The sequence below is a fragment of the Apteryx rowi genome, unplaced genomic scaffold (assembly GCF_003343035.1).
Source record: "Apteryx rowi isolate R43461 unplaced genomic scaffold, aptRow1 scaffold_40, whole genome shotgun sequence".
NCBI classification, from domain to species: domain Eukaryota; kingdom Metazoa; phylum Chordata; class Aves; order Apterygiformes; family Apterygidae; genus Apteryx; species Apteryx rowi.
In genome coordinates, this window is record NW_020450530.1 from 1,885,913 (window position 1) to 1,902,180 (window position 16,268).

General features: G+C 42.8%; 1 protein-coding gene across 2 annotated transcripts in view; it reads left to right on the forward strand.

The window, feature by feature from the left end:
• Window positions 1–1,489: 1,489 nt before the first annotated feature.
• GCN1 (GCN1, eIF2 alpha kinase activator homolog) overlaps window positions 1,490–16,268 on the forward strand; it is a 42,682-nt gene continuing 27,903 nt past the window's right edge. The window contains exons 1-23 of one of the 2 annotated variants that reach the window (XM_026075055.1): window positions 1,490–1,654; window positions 2,361–2,463; window positions 3,117–3,180; window positions 3,778–3,909; window positions 5,204–5,312; window positions 6,078–6,176; window positions 6,272–6,406; window positions 6,933–7,001; window positions 7,088–7,196; window positions 7,621–7,695; window positions 7,958–8,086; window positions 8,329–8,379; window positions 8,801–8,899; window positions 9,136–9,309; window positions 10,873–11,025; window positions 11,785–11,877; window positions 13,366–13,441; window positions 13,618–13,777; window positions 14,725–14,914; window positions 15,034–15,158; window positions 15,511–15,689; window positions 15,858–15,951; window positions 16,068–16,181. In XM_026075055.1, the coding sequence (XP_025930840.1) occupies window positions 1,628–1,654; window positions 2,361–2,463; window positions 3,117–3,180; window positions 3,778–3,909; window positions 5,204–5,312; window positions 6,078–6,176; window positions 6,272–6,406; window positions 6,933–7,001; window positions 7,088–7,196; window positions 7,621–7,695; window positions 7,958–8,086; window positions 8,329–8,379; window positions 8,801–8,899; window positions 9,136–9,309; window positions 10,873–11,025; window positions 11,785–11,877; window positions 13,366–13,441; window positions 13,618–13,777; window positions 14,725–14,914; window positions 15,034–15,158; window positions 15,511–15,689; window positions 15,858–15,951; window positions 16,068–16,181 (2,559 nt within the window). In that variant the 5' untranslated portion in view covers window positions 1,490–1,627. Of the gene's footprint in view, window positions 1,655–2,219; window positions 2,268–2,360; window positions 2,464–3,116; window positions 3,181–3,777; window positions 3,910–5,203; window positions 5,313–6,077; window positions 6,177–6,271; window positions 6,407–6,932; window positions 7,002–7,087; window positions 7,197–7,620; window positions 7,696–7,957; window positions 8,087–8,328; window positions 8,380–8,800; window positions 8,900–9,135; window positions 9,310–10,872; window positions 11,026–11,784; window positions 11,878–13,365; window positions 13,442–13,617; window positions 13,778–14,724; window positions 14,915–15,033; window positions 15,159–15,510; window positions 15,690–15,857; window positions 15,952–16,067; window positions 16,182–16,268 lie in introns of those variants that run through there. The other variant, XM_026075054.1, reaches the window with a different exon arrangement.

Here is a 16,268-nt window from a genome sequence, read left to right on the forward strand (position 1 = left end):
GGGCGCGGGCGCTGCCGTGACGCGGGGCGGCGGCTGCCGCGGGGGCCCCGGCCGATCCCAGCAGAGAATTTCTAATAAAGAACTGGAAAAAGCGGCGTCTCCCCCGGGCGCGCTCCGGTCCCGCTGCGCAGCTCGCCCCAGCGCGGCCTCCTCCGCCTGCCCGGCCGGGGGCTGCGGCGGCGGCCAGAGCCCCCGCGGGGACCCGCGACGTGGCCCGCGACAGCGTCGCCGCTCCCGGGGCTTCGCCTGCCTCGCGCACCGCGTTGTGCTTCTGTTTTACTCCCGCTCTGCGCATTGCGCTTAATATTCCCCAGGCAAAACCCGGCGTTTTCAGGATGAGCTTCTTGCTAATGCAAGTGTTTGTTTTGTTATGTTTATTCGTTTCTGTTAGTGTTGCTTGTGCGCGAGCTTTGCTGTAGCGTGTGTGCGTGCACCTCTTGGGAAGAAGCGGGTGAGTGACGCCTGTCCCGCTGGCTTGTCCCGTGGGGACTGGGGAGGAGTAGTTTTGCCAGCCACGTGAGCTCGTAGGCTGCTTGGGAAGCACTGTAGTGTTATACTTGATTTATGTTTTTAATTTCCAGACTGTTGGGATAATTTTAACAATTTTTACAGTCTGCTTGTCAGCCTGCTTGAGATTAATCGGCATGAGTAAGTGCAGCTTGATTTGAATTTGCATACGATGAACTCATGTAATGAAAAGGCTTAAAAGAAGAGCAGGATGTTTTATGGCTCCTTGTTTTGTCAGCTCAGGTGGTAACAACGGCATCCTTGACAAATCGTCCTTTAGGTTACTGCTAGAGGTGTAGCCCTGCTTTCAGGCTGCTCTTGAAGAGAGCTCAGGGTGCGAGATGGTTGGGTTAGAGAAATTTGGGCATTCTGTCTAAATCCCGAGTAGCCATCTTGAAGGATTACCCTTCCTGTGTGTCAGCAGGGAAGTTTTACTGAGAACGCTTGTTGAGGTGAATGGAGGCAGTTTCCATTTCCCAAGTCTGCCAGGTTTCCGATGTTTGTACAAAGAACCTGTTGTGGCAACACTGGTAAAGCTCTCACCGTAAGAGGGAAGAAATAGTTTTTGTGAGTTCCTGAAGAGGTGTGTGTGTGTGCTGCCATTCCTAAAGATAGTTTTTCGGGACTTCTGAGGTGGTTTTTTTACGTAGCAAAATTTGGGGCGAAGGCTGGAGACACCTCTTCCTGTGCTGTGGGATTCGAGTATTGTGGACATTACTCCAGCTTCAGGCCTGGAGCTGTGGGTGTAGTGCAGACGGTGTTGTTGCTCAGATCAAAGTGAATTTTAAGCGTTTCCTGGAGACTTGCTGTTCTGGTTTATCTAAAGACAGAGAATGCATTAGTATAGTCCTTATTGAGCCCTGTTGTTAGCCTCCGTGAAGTCTTTTGCCTTGCATGTTTTCTGGGAGTTGAAAGTTCATGAATATATTTTCAATAGTTAAAAGGAGCAGGTCACTGAGAATTTAAACTTCTTTCCAGTCTTTTCAGGGCGTGCATCTCACCGGCTTGATACCGCCTGAAAACTGAAACTATTTACAGGAGCTAAATAAACTTAGTGAGTGGTCTCAGTCCCCGACTGCTGATAGATTCAGGCATACAGTAAACGGGCAGTAGGGGAGGCATGATAAGACACACACGCAATTTTATGGTACGGATTTTTTTATTTGTTTTCTTATCGTAATCTTGGGAGCTGTTGATAGCGCTGGAAGGAGTTTTATAGTGAGGCGTGACTTTTAGTAATCTGGCGAGTCCAACTTGTAAAATCCCCGAGACGTGTGTTCAGCCTGGGAAGAGCAAAGGCAAGCTCTGCGCCTTCCTGCTGGTCCCAGATGTGTGATTTCACAACTACTGACAGCGTGAAACCACAAATTAAGTTTTCAGGATGTGCAAGTAGACTCTGTAATGGATCACCTGCAGTTGGAAGTGCCATTGAAGGGGGGCGGGTGGGTTTTAGGTGATAACACTCCACTTAAAAGTACATATGCACTTTTGAAGTCTCTGTTTTTTTGGCTTTTAAAGGCCCTGTACTCTAGGGCATTGATTTTGCTGATGGGCTTTTCACTCTGTCCCCTTTTCAGAAGGGTAAGTGTATGTTGCAGACAGCGAGTGCCATGACACAGAAACAGGGTAAAAAACAGAAAGCTGTCATCCTTCAGCTTAAAGTGGAGATTTTTAGTTACCTCCTGTATGATGTGCAGTGACCCTTTCTCTAGAAGATAAGACCGTGGATGATCACGTTTGGTCCAGAAGAGGTTGCCCAGGTGCATGTTCTGTTTGCCCTGGTTTTATGTTCTGTTTGTTAATACAAGGCAGTCTGACGTTTTTTCCTGTGTGTATGCAAATAATGGTTTCAGATTTCTGATACGCTGAAGCGGTTCGCAGTAAAAGTAACGACAGCCAGTGTGAAGGAACGGAGAGAGATCCTCAGTGAGCTGGGAAAATGCATTGCTGGGAAAGGTAAAAGCATTCGGACACTGTTTCTGTCACCAGGGTGGAGAATGTTCAAGTGTTTTGTTTAAAGGGCTGTGTGAAACTTGTGGGGTAGCTTCTTGGAGCAGTGGGGTGGCAGCATTTGGAATATACGTGTTCTCACAGCATTAACTTGAACCATAGGTTTTATATGTAATACTGAACCCTCTCTAGTTATTAACTTTTGTGCTTTTTTGAGTACGTGGTTGTAGCATCACTCATGTATCATTTGCCTGTTTATCTTCTGGCTCTTAGCTTGGTTTTGTAATGGTTTATGGAGAGTTTATACATTTAACTAAAGTAGATGAATGGAAGATTTTAGATAGTCTTAATAAAATGGTTGAAACAAAGTTCTAAAAGATTTGTTTGATTTCTGTCATTTTCTGAAAATGACTTTGGAACAGTATGTGTTCCAATTTTGCTATTATTTTTACAAATATGTGTATAATGTATACAAAAAGAGAGCTCTGAATAAGGCCCTGACAGTTCTACAAACGCTTTCACAGATGTACAGGAGCTGTGAGTAGTTCTGCTGCGAGCAGTTCACTGATTTCAGTTGTGAAGTGAATCGTGTGTGTATTCTTAAAGGTTAAGACCTCAGTGATTTATGAATAAATATTTTGAAATACAATCTGTTACAGATCTTCCAGAGGGTGCAGTGAAAGGCCTTTGCAAACTCTTCTGCCTCACTTTGCATCGATACCGGTAAGTAAATGATGTAGAAAGGCTCATGTAATCAATCTATAAGCATCTATTTATTAGTTAAACTGGTATGGAAACGTTAGCGTGTAGTGTCATGTAACACTGAAGGATGCTGTCTAGTGCTTAGGCTCTCCAGTTAGGTTTCACATTAAAACATTTCATGACACGTTGTGTTTCATTTTTAATTTCAAAATTAAAGCTTGCACCCTGTGGTTCAGTTTGCAGGAATGAATGCCAGTGTCCTTGCAAAGCAAGACCAGGATCTGGTAGAACGCTTTTAGATTGGATTAAGTTGTGGTCTGTTGTAAATAAGGTGTTCAGAATCTCTGATTTTTCCTGTGACTCATTGAAGTGCCTTGGCATAACTTCTGTCAGTGAAGCTAGGGAATGGAGTTTGCTGCCAGAAATATAAATGATAAGGAAACTTCTTCACTTTGTGGAACAGCAAGGACAAAATAACTATTAGCTAGGCTGCTGAAATGAGAAAACAGCCCTTCATGTGGTTTGAGTGGAGTAGTTTCAAAAAAGAAATGTTGGCCCAATTTTATAATGTTCACAGAGTTTTGTTTTCTTTTCTTTTTTTTCTTTCATTCCTGCTAGCGATGCAGCATCCCGCAGAGCCCTGCAGCTGGCGCTTCAGCAGCTCGCCGAATCCCAGCCAGATGCAACAGCAAAAAACCTTCTGCAGTCGCTTCAGTCTTCAGGGATCAGCAGCAAGGCTGGAGTTCCCAGGTGCTGGATGAGTTGCTGTGTGTGCAACCGGTTCTGAGTTGCTGGTAGTTGGTCTTTTGCATTCTGAATGGTTCTTTCTGCTGCTGCTTCCTAGAGGTGAAAGTTAAAAGTATTTACAGATGAAGTTATTAATGACTATTTGAATTTTACTCTTTTACCTCTTTCATGTCTTCAGTGAAAGCAGAAGGGTTGCAAGAAGAGCTGCTTGGTATCACTGCTGGTGGCAGGGGTCTGAGTTAGTGTTGTTTTTGTTAACCTTCAAGGCTGGAGCTATGACAGTAATCTCTTTTATCAAGAAGTGATCAAAAAGACTGGGAAGGGGGGATTTCCTAGCCCTTCTGATCTTCAGCTGCTGAATTCAAAACCTAGTTATAGATATTTAATATAATGAAATTTGAGGTTCAGCTGAGAAAGATGCTAGTGGTGTGTTGTAGTAGCATCTGGAAATGCTGTTTAGGCAGTGGGTCTAAAAGGTGACTTAGGATATTGTTCGGCTTCTTGTCTGATTCAGGCCCCAGAACACCCTCCGGGGACTCCTCCATCAACCTCTGCCTTGTGGCTAAACTGGAGTGTAGCTTTTAAACCAAGATCACATATTTTTCTAAAGGTTTACAGTGATATAACAGTTACTCTTCAGGTTACTCTGTTGCAATGCCTGGCTGTTTAGAGACTTTTATTATGTCCCTGTGCGTAAGGACACTTGCTACGTTATTTCACTTTGAGAGAGAGATCAAAAAGGCATCAGGATCTTCAGGGAGCAGAGAGATGGGGTCTGTTACCTGAAGTAGAGGAAGGAGATGAGAGTTAGCATAAATCAGAACTGAGTGGTGTGCCAGGAGGGAATGTAAACTGAGAAGTGATTTGGCAGTCAATGTTGTGAAGTTCTGACAGTGAAGATGAGCAGCAGATGAGAAATCTTGAGTCACTTTTTGGACAGTCTCCGTTGGCAAAGTATTTAACTCTCATTTCTATATTGCTGTTGGGGAGATCCGAAAAAGATCTTTCTTGAGCTAAGGTTTTTCATTCCCAGCAGGCGAGATTTAGCTTTCTTTGTGCCATTGAGAAGATTGAGTGTTAAACAAAAGCTGAAACGCAACAAGCAAAACTCATTGTAGCTTGCTGGCGCTAGTTATTTGCTTTAAAAGCTGAGACTTTAACTGTAATTTTCTATGACAAAGTTGCCTCACTTTAGTAGTGTTCTGGCTTGGGCCCAAGCGAGCCCGTTCTGCGCTAGTAGGTATGAGTTATGTAATGGGAGCTGTGGGTTCACTCGCTTTTCTCACCTCTACAACAGTAAGAGCAGTGGATCTGCAGCTCTGCTGGCACTCTCCTGGACATGCCTGCTTGTGCGCACAGTCTTTCCAACACCTGACAAGAGGCAGGGAGAAACATGGAAAAAACTGGTAAGTTCTTTTTGGTTTACAGAAATATCCCTTTGGAGATAAGGACTCAAGGACTTCTAATGCCTTTAAGCTGCTGAAACGCTGCAAATGATTCTGAATGTGACTAATAATGTTGTGCTAAAATGCAGGACTCTGACTTTCCTCTTAATTATGATGATCTTTTATGCTTCCTGATGTATTTTGATCACTTTATCCAGCTGGAGAAGGCGGGAGGTATATAAAGCGTGAGACTGATAGTGTTGGACCTGAGTAGACTTGCTCTGCATACTGTGGTATATGCCAGTGTTTTTAGACTAGGTGTTGTAGTGGAGCCTCCAGGGTCTAGTCTGCAGTGTGTCGTTCTGAACTTGTTCTTCCCTTAAGGTAGTTGCTTGTGATGTTCTGTCATATGGTATTAAGTAGCTTTTTGCTTTCTTTTTGCCTACTTTAACGATCCCTGGATCATCCCTGGAACCATGCTCATAGCACCTTGAAATGTGGTTGGAATACACTTTAAGAGGAGATGTAACTTGATATAAATTGCTGTTTTGTAAGTCATTGTTTCCAAAATTGTGTTATACATGCTTCTTCAAAATGGTATGTGTGGGATGAAAGCAATGGCAGCTCCTAATTCTGCCTCTTTGGAAGAACTTACCTGAGCAAGCTAGACTTCTTCCTAAGGAGTTTCAGCTAATCACTGGCATCTGACACTTCTTAGCTGATGATATGAGATGACCCTCTGAGAAGCATGTGCATGAAGGTTTTCTCGGCTGTTTCTCTCGGCAGGTGGAGGTTCAGTGTTTGCTCCTGTTGGAAGTCCTGGGAGGTTCTCATAAGCAGGCAGTGGATGGGGCGGTGAAGAAATTGAACAGGCTGTGGAAAGAGGTGATGTATAACTGTATAATTTAGGTGGCCTTATTCAGTGACTATTCTAGGTTTGGTTGTGTTAACATTTCTTGCTCTTTTTTTTTTCTTTTCAGAACCAGGATCTGGTGGATCAGTACCTATCTGTCATTCTCGGTCTGGAACCAAACCAGAGCTATGCTGCAATGCTGGGACTCGTGGTGCAGTTTTGCACAGCCCAGAAAGAGATCGATGTTATTAAACGTCACAAGGTAAAGCTGCAGTACTGCTTCCTTCTTTTTTCTGTTCTTTTTCATTCTTTTGTAATAAGTAGCCTTGCTTTTCATGAAGGGGGACGGACAGATGTTTCAGTGAGATGTTTCAGTGAGGTTGGTACTTTACACCTGCCTCTGGTTTCATTATCTGTCATAGTAATACACTTCTGGTTAAAACAGCTTGGCCAGCTTTAAGGGAGGTGCCAGATACGTAGCTCTTTGCTGTGGCCTGTGCATTTATGTAGATGGCCGACACTGCAGCTTTCTGCCTTCTCCCCCGCTGTAGGAATGGAAGGCAGTAGCTAGCTTGCAGTGGGTTTTGTTTTGGGCTGGAGGGTAGAGCAAAGAATGCCAGTCTCTGCTGGACCATCTCACACGAGGATGGAAGCAAAGCTTCTGCTTAGTGAATAGGGCCGCATTCCAGAGGGAAGTGGGGTGGGATGTCAAGCCTGGCTTCTTAATGTTGTGCGGGGAGCTGCGTTTAGGTTATGACATGGCTGTAACTGGTGTTGTGCTTGTTCAGAGTGCTCTTCTGGATTTCTACTTGAAGACCATCCTTATAAGCAAGACAAAGCCTCAGAAGCACTTGCTGGTGAGACTTGTTTTTACGGGACTGTTTATGCTTTTGTCCCGTATGTGATGTCCGTCGCTGTGCTGAGCGCTATGTTGCCTTTGCAGGACAGCTGTTCCCCTCTTCTTCGATACGTGTCTCACACTGAATTCAAGGACTTGGTTTTGCCAACTCTGCAGAAATCACTGCTGCGGAGCCCTGAGAACGTAATTGAAAGTGAGTCTGTCTTCGCTCTACATTGCTCTGCCAGAGAGCGTTGACAGTTATTCCTTAGAGCTCTGGAGTTGGTGGGGGGGAGTGTGTCCTTCTGAGCTACGCTTAGAGATACTCTGGGCCTATGAGCACAGGTGGCAGGATTGTCTGGCATCTAAGGGATGGATACAGAGAAGCAACATTTGTGGTGTGATCCCACGTGTCTGGGTATGTGATAACTAGTATTTGCACAGAGGACAGAATTTCACAGCCGAGCGCTAAGAATAATGCTGAATCAATCCGTTGATTGGGCATCCATTTCAGTATTTTTTCTTCCTATTTCTTTACTGGCCCTGTCTACTCTTGATGTGGACTGTGGGGAAGGGTGTATTAAAATGCTAAAAGCAGTTACAAAATGTAATATGCCCTTTGTCTCTTATGTCTTCAGCAATCTCCTGCTTGCTCGTCTCTGTGAACCTGGACCTTAGCCAGTATGCTCTAGACATTGTGAAAGGACTGGCCAGTAAGTACCATGACTCCTGGAGTGAATGATGAATTCGTAATAAGGCTTTCTACAACTTTCTGTCTGTACCTGCACTGACTTGGTTACTGGTGTCCTGAAGAAGTTGTTATTCTAGGTGGGAGGATGATGCCGTAACTAGGAACTGGAATATTTCATGTAATGTTCCAGAAGCTGAGTCAGGCCACATGTAAAGATATTTCCTTGTCTTGCTGATTTTATGCAGCTAGTCACAGGGAGCTCTTAGTTGTGCATTGTTTTCTAGGTCATCTGAAATCCAACAGTGTGCAGCTGATGGATGAAGCAGTTGTGGCATTAAAGAACTTGGCTCGACAATGTAGTGATCCTTCAGCTGTGGAGTCACTGAGCAGACATCTTTTTGCCATCTTGGGGGGTGAGTAAATCGTAGGATGAGCAGTGGAGGTGAAGCTGAATAGAGGTTTGCTGGCTTCAAGGAATTTTGTATATTGTATTTTCTGTTGTCTTTAATTGCGTGTATCATAGGGGCAGCTCAGCCTGGATTGGGGTAACAGCGCAAGCTTTTGTGTGTTAGAGAAGATTCTTGAAGTAGCACATTGTCATCGTCTGCTTGTCTGTAACTAAGTCACCCATCGTCCATTTGTTTCTTGTTGGCAGGCTCGGAGGGGAAGCTGACAGTTGTTGCTCAGAAGATGAGTGTCCTTTCAGGTGAGGATCCTAAAGGAAAGCTTCTTCTCTGGTGGAGCAAATGCAGCAGAAGACTGAATGGGAGGGGTCCATATTTGTGTCTTTATGATTCCTTGTCTGGTCGTTCCGACCTGACTGTGGTTAATGTCTGAGAGGGTGCTGAATATTGCATGCAAGTTATTGACCTTCTCTTCAAAGGAAGTGATTGGCTAGTAGGCTGAAAGTGTTTTTATGCAAAGAAGATGACAGTATCCTGGGTAAGAATGAAGACAGAGATCCTGCAGCGTTGGTACGTAGTGAGTGTGACAGCCAGCTGTAGTGATGAGGAGAGAGGTGTGAGAGGGATCGAAACATGAAGGGTCATTCCTGTCCCATGTTGTTTTTAGATTTTGCTGTAAGTGCTGGTAGTTCGGGAACTAATGAGAAAAGTCTGTCCTTTCAGGGATTGGCAGCCTCAGTTACCATGTGGTTTCTGGATCCTCTAGCCAAGCTCTGACTGGAACCGTGGCAGAGCTTTTCATCCCTTTCCTGCAACAAGAAGGTGAGGCCTGTTGCCTTTATTCTGGGTTTGCTAAGCTGCTTTTCTCTTGAGCAGGATTTTCGTTTGGCTTGTTATTTAGAATAAACCTTGGTTCTCACCTATTGTGTTATAAAATCCATTGCCCTGTCTCAATGAGCAGCCTTCCTCCCTGCTGCCTTGCTACCTGTCTTCTGTTTTATGCGTTCCTGTGTTTTTTGCATTTGTTATACTGATGCGAGTTCTGTGTTACTTCCTAGTCCATGAAGGCACGTTGGTTCATGCAGTCTCTGTCCTGGCTCTTTGGTGTGTTCGATTCACCACAGAAGTTCCTAAGAAGCTAGTAGAATGGCTAAAGAAAGCCTTCAGCCTTAAAACCTCCACTTCAGCTGTGAGACATGCGTACCTGCAGTGCATGCTAGCCTCTTTCAAAGGTAAAACTGTGCAGCTGGTAATAACTTGGTGTGGCTTAAGAGAAGAGTAATCGACTCTCTTACTTCCTGATATAAGTGGATAACTATAGATTAGGAAAGATTTTGTAAGGCAATATCCAATCATTAACCTCCTTCAGATTTCTTCTTAAACAGTCTTTTGCTTTCAGACCTACAAAGATGTTTTGTCTCCTTGTATAACTATCATCGCTGTCCACCATGCTGTCTTTTCAGGTACCCCCAAAATAATTGTTGCCTTATATTTAGATTGTAAGGTTTCTAGCTCAGGGGTTAGCGTTTTTTTTGTTGTTGTTGTTTTAGGCAGCACCCAGCACACTGGGTTCCTGGTCTGTGGCTTTGGCCATCAGAAGTTAAAAAAAAATACGAAAAATAAAAATCCATGTATTTGAAGTGAAGATCTTCAGAAACTCTAAACTTTGGGTGATTCTTTTGCGATTTGCTGCTGTTGGTTCTATCCACTGTGACTTCAGCATTTCATCCACACATCTATAGGTGATCAATCTGATGCCTAAATAAAATACATATGAGATCTCCTTTTCTTACTGATGCAGTGTGAGTCAAAAAGATGATACACGTCTGCTTAGGAGATCAATAACTATTATATAGATGCAATGGATTTGCCATCATTTTCTCAATATGGATATGAGCAAAGTTGTACTTCTACGTTTTTCTTTCTATTGTAGCTGCCAGGAATTTCTGTGCTATCACATGGCTGAAAAATAAATATGAAAACTAGTTTGGCATCTCAGGAGAGTGGTCCTTTTAGAGAGACCAATATGGCAAATGTAAAGTTGCTCATGTCTGATGGGGGAAGGGGAGTACGTGTATGTGATATATGTAGCTGTTCAAGGGATCAGGGCCCAAGACATTCATATTCCAAAGAATTTACTCATCACTGGAGCTCTTGACTACCATTGCTTTGGCCCACCCAGTGAAGTGTCCAACTGGGACATCAGGTAGATAGAGGGATTTAAACTTCTACAGGTGTATGATTAAAACACTACCTGCAAATATTTAACTTACAAAGCCATGAGATCTGTTGTTTCCTTTTTTAGTATTGTGTGTGAGGTTTTGCTTCTGGAAATTTCAGGAACACCTAGTCAGTTTTCCTGGAACTGCAAGTCAGTTGGATTCCTTATCTTCTGAAGGTTTGAAGTGGAACAGATGGTTGCAGCTTGCCAGGAATGGTACTTTGGCTCTTTTAGGGAAACGGAGTCTTTGAAGTAGGAGTTAGACTTTGTGCAATTTGGACCAATTCCTTATATGTAACCTAGTTAGCGTTTTCTTTTGCTTCTCGTGGACAGAAGCTCAAATTGAGATGGGAGTATTTTGTCTGTGAGGAAAGAACTAAGTGGTTATCGTCTTCACTGTTGAAGTTTAATTATAGCGATGATGGACAAATGGTTTGTTTGGGAGATTCAGAATCTTCCCGGTGAGTCTGGCTTGTTTCCCTGCCTCGTGACAAGAAAAGAACCATCGTTATCTTCCTGTATAAAGTGTGAAGGACAACGTTCTTTTGCAACTCGTCTCTTTCTGTCTCCTCAGGTGACACGTTGTTACAGGGAATGGACTTGCTGCCAATGCTGATCCAGACAGTAGAGAAAGCAGCATCTCAAAGCACTCAGGTTCCCATGGTAACGGAAGGAGTTGCCGCAGCTTTGCTCATCTGCAGGATGTCTGTAATTGAGGGACAGACAGGTAAGGTCACAAAACACCTAGCAGAATCCAATATAAATGCATTCTGAGAGCTGATGCTTTTTCTTGACAATATGTATGAGATTCCTTAGTCAGTGTACTGCTTCCGCCTAGAGAATCACTGCCCTTCATAAACCAGGGAAAGATTTATTCCGATCTCTTGATTAAGTCAGTAAAGAATTCTTACTCTTCCGTAGCTTTGCAAATTCCAGCTTCCATTCACTTAGGGCAATATTCCTCTTTATTCTGACAGAAAATTTTGACCCAGACCTTAAATGCCAGGACTTTACTGAGGCATTAAGAGTGTTCCTTGTTTGTTATTTCTCTAGTAATTTTACAAACCATCTTTGGAAAACAGCATGACTGGAATTCTATTTTCTATTAGAATGTATTACAAGAAACTGTCCCAATTCGTCTACTTGCCAGGATATAAAATCCAGCTGTGTTCTGTCTATCAAAAACAACACACAAGCTTCCTCCTTTCCTCCAGGGTTAGGAAGGCTTACCCTAAAAATATTCAGGTGAAACAGATTTTCCATTTCCATGTGTAAGTCAGAGAAATATATTTTTTCAGCAGGTAGGTTTTGGGTATGCTCATGGTTCTGAATGAGAGAGCTGGGAGGCTTTATAACTGAAGAAAAGTAGAGCTAGAAATAGCTTCAGTGATTTCAGGAGACAGAATTCTCCTGTATTGTATGTACCCTGGTAAGTTTTGTCTTATTTTGAAACATTCTTGATGGACATCTGTTCTTTTCTGGTCAGAGTCTAAGCTGACTGGTTTCTGGCAGCTGATTCTGGATGAAAAGAAGCAAATTTTCACATCTGAGAAGTTCTTGCAGTCTGCATCAGAAGAAGGTAAATTGTCATTTATTGTATATCCAATTGCTGTTTAATTTCATTACTTAGCACTTATGAGACCTACTGTTGCTTGTTAGCCATTTTATATGATCCTTGGAGGATCCAATTTCAGATTAAAATGAACGGACTGCTCTTTCAGAAGTACATCTAGACTAATTGTAGTCTACTTTTCACATGAATTTATTTCTAATGAAGTTGAGCTATTAAATATTCATAACTCCAAATCTCTGTATTCTGTAAAAGCCTTTTGAAGGCAAAAAGTGTCTATGTGGTGTCCCATTTTGTTAGTAGATTGTTGCAACCAATCTAAGGGACATGGGGAAGCCTGAAATTGGGAAGAGGATGGGGAAGAGTGAGATAAAGCTGGAGAAGACTTGTGTAGGTGAAGTTCATAAGATTTGTGGAGGAAGAATAATAAGAGATAGGAAATCTGTTGGATTATGAGTTATAGTCTGTTTGTGCTCTGTTTTGTTCTACTGAGTTTAATTGAAAAAAAAATTATTAATAGAGTGTGCCCCAGAGAAAACATTACTAACTACTTTTTAAATTGAAAGGTTTGAAAATGAGTTGGTGAATCATTTCTTTTGAAATGAATTCATTTATCTTTGTACAAAGCTTTGAAGAGGTAAAGCTTTCTAAATGGGAAGTAACATCACTTCTCCTTTGCTTGTTGTGATCGCTGTTCAGTTTCCTGAAAGCAATGTGTATATATATTCATTTTCCCTCCCGCCTCTGCAGGCATCCTGAAACAATATGATTTGGAAAATATTGTATTGCTCCACTGGGATGTTAGCTCCAAAAACTAATGTTGGCATTTTGAGTGTTAGCATTGTCATGATTTGTTATTAGTGGTTGTTTAAGCAGAAACGTCCAACTGATGTGCTTGGCATCCCCAAACTGTCTGATGCCTTGAATGTTGGAAGTCCCCCGCACCATATGTGACATGGGATATAATCCACCTCATGTTTCAGGTGCTTTTATGATAGGGATGCACGTTGATACATAACCCAAAAAGCCTAGTGAGAGTCGAAGCTCAGAAGATGGTGTAAGTTGAAATGCCAAGGCTACTGTTTGTACGGCATTGTGTCCTTTAGGAATCTAGTATACATGTTATTGTCAGTGAAGACATTCCTGAGCACTGCTGAAATTAACAGTGTTGATGCAAACTGAGCATAATATTTATGGTTTAGGTTGCTATGTTGACTAAGACAAAAATAGGTCACACACACTGGTCAAGGAAATCTTGTTAGAATCCAGCTAATAACATTTCTGTTTGCTCATGATGCTGCCTTTCGTCATGTCAGAGCTGAGCTGGACTTGACTTTAGTTTCATTCAGATTGTATAGAAAAAAATTATGTAGAAGCTCAGTTTGGGCAGCTATTTTAATGTGTCCTGCTTACTGTTTGTTTGTTCTGAGGTTTAAAAAAAAAAAATCTGTCTCCATATGAAATCTCACGCTGTTTTAAATGTTTGTTTTTCCACAGCAATGTGTACAGTATTGCAGCTGACAGAGCGCCTCCTTTTGGATCATGCACAGCGGCTCCCTGAAAGTAAAGTTCAGTACGTAGAATGCACTTGCTGTGTCTGATCTGTGTCCGATGCCTGAATGTTAAGGCAGGCAGTGGAGGGGGTGGGCCTGGGACTTTGCACAAAATGTTGAACCCCTTGCATTTTTGTGGCCGGTTAGTTTGTAGAGCTAGCTCCCTTAATAAACCTGTTTATTTCTCTATTTTCAGGCAGTATCACCGTGCCCTTGTTGCAGTACTGATGAGTCGGACCTGGCATGTTCGAAGACAGGCCCATCAAACGGTTAAGAAGCTTTTGTCCTCTCTTGGAGGGTACAAACTAGCCTATGGGCTCTTGGAGGAGCTAAAAGCAGTTCTCAGTTCTCATAAGGTGAGAAGCCTAGTTCTTGCCTAGAAAGTTGCTCATATGCTGCACATCAGCTCCCTACCCTAGCTGTGCTGTTAGTATTGACATATGTTGCAACACAAAAATTATTCGATTCTGTCTTTGTGATCCTCTAGAATACCACTTGTTGCTAGACTACTGCATATTGCTGTGTCAGTGTCCCTGGCATCTGAGGCTGCTGAGTCTTCCCTATGTGCACGGAAGCCATACTATTCCGGATTACTCAGGGAGAAAGCTGTAGTTTTCTATGTCCTTCTATTATTTTAATCCAAATTTAATCTCCACTGGAAGCCTAAGTGCTTAATTGCTTTCTCAGTATCATAGTTCTTTGGCCCTGGCTAATAGCTCAGGCTGTCTACTTAAAGCATATGTGATAGAAATATTTCATTAGCAACTAGTGTCAAAAATAAAAAGAAGAATAAAAAATGTAAACAATAACTGCTCTGTTATGGGGCATGCTGCTAACCAAGCACCATGTCAAGTTGCAGAACAGATTAAGTTGCATTAATTAAATACCAAGGGTGAGCCTTTCTAAACAGTCTTCTCATGTCAAAGATACAGCCTGAATAAAATAGTTTTCGAAAAGATGTTGGGAAAAATTAGACTGTAGAAATTGGGCATACTGTTCAAGTCAACTGATTCAACCTTTTCCAAAGTCCTCTGCCAAAAATGATCAATTTGGTTTTAGTTTACCCCTGCTGGCCAGATCTAGTATAGTCCTCCATTTTCAGCCTTTCTGTCACTGTCAGCTTTGTGCTTCTGTTCCACCGTTATCCTTTATCCCTTCTTTCCTCTGACAACTTCAGGTTCTTAGTACTCTCAGAGGGAGTTGATTGTTGGTATTTGGTATGGTGTTGCTGTATGGAAGTGTCCTCAGTAGTTAGGCTCAGGAAGGTTTGCTGTGATTTGTTAATGACAAGTTGTCCACTCAGGTTCTGCCTCACGAGGTCCTGGTGATGGAGTCAGGAGAGCTGTCTGAGCTGGGAAAAGCATACATCCCTCCCCGTGTTCTCCATGAAGCACTCTGCGTCATCTCAAGCGTGACAGGGCTGGGTGTGGACTCCTTTGAGACAGAAAAGCTGGCTCTGGAGATGCTGCTGGTGAGCCATCACCCATCTGTAGGTAGGTTATGGGATAAGACCACTCTCCTGGCCAATATTTGGGGGTTTTTTTTGCCTTTTTGTTTCGTTGTATTAGCAGTCTGCTTCGTATTTATTTGGCCCATTTATTCTTCATGCTAGTGGCAGTACAGCCTGGTCTTTGGCCAGCTCTCCTCATCAAGATGAAGATAGATCCCAAAGACTTCGTTACCAAGCACCTGAATGACATACTACCCAGAATCACTACCTATGCTTCAGAGAACCAGGTAATAAACTGTTTCTTCTGCTCATTTTGAGAGATGCTTTGGAACAAAAGCATTTTTTTTGGAGGGGGGGTTAAGTATTAAATAGTCTATAAGGAAGGAGATCTGTCTAGAAGGGAGAGAAAAAGACAGGTTCAAAGAGAGCATCTCTGGTGGAAAGGAGCTGGGATTTGAGAGGAGAAGAATGTGTACCAGCAGTTGACTAGAATTCTAGATAAGATTTTGGTACCCATTGACAAGGATTTATGACCCGAAGGGTATTGCTTTCAAAGAACTGCCTCAACAGGGCATACTTTTTTGAGACTGTTTCAAGGAATACTGATCACAGTGTTGTTTTCCTTTGTTTTCTTGATAGTCATCCATGAATGCAGTGGGATCTCTCTCTCAACTTTCACCTGTCAGAGTGCTCCCGCAACTCATCAACACCATCTCAGCATCTATGGAGAATCCAGCTCTGTGCCAGGTTACTCGAGAGGAATATGCCATCATGAAGACACCAGAGGGAGAACTGTATGACAAATCTATAATACAGAGGTAAGACTATAATTTCTTGTCTCCGTCTCTGAACCTGGGGACTGATTCCTGTGGGCTTGCAGCCAGGGGGTGAGTGGGTTTGTCAGATGTTCTGACTGGACCCTGGACTTGTGTTTCTGGTTCTTAGTCCAGAGCAGTGCTGATTCTTCCTCTGCTTTTCTTTCTCAGTGCTCAACAGGATAGTTTGAAAAAGGCTAACATGAAGAGGGAGAATAAAGCTTATTCTTTCAAGGAACAGATCATTGAGCTGGAGCTGAAGGAGGTGAGTTGGTGGGAGCAGGAAAGCCAGTACTGATGTTTCTGACATTAGGCTATCTCACCTGTTATGTCATATAATAATAGTTTCCAGTTAATAATGTCCATGACTCTCTATTGCAGGAGATAAAGAAGAAGAAAGGAATAAAGGATGAGGTACAACTGACTAGCAAGCAGAAGGAGCTGATGCATGCACAGCTGGAAAAGGAGTCTCAGATCAGAAAACGGCTAAAGGAGGTAAATTTTGAGGATCTTCTTTGCCAACTCTGCTGCTACCATGAGCAAGTCCTTTTGATAAAAGGAAAATACAATAGCATAGAGAAT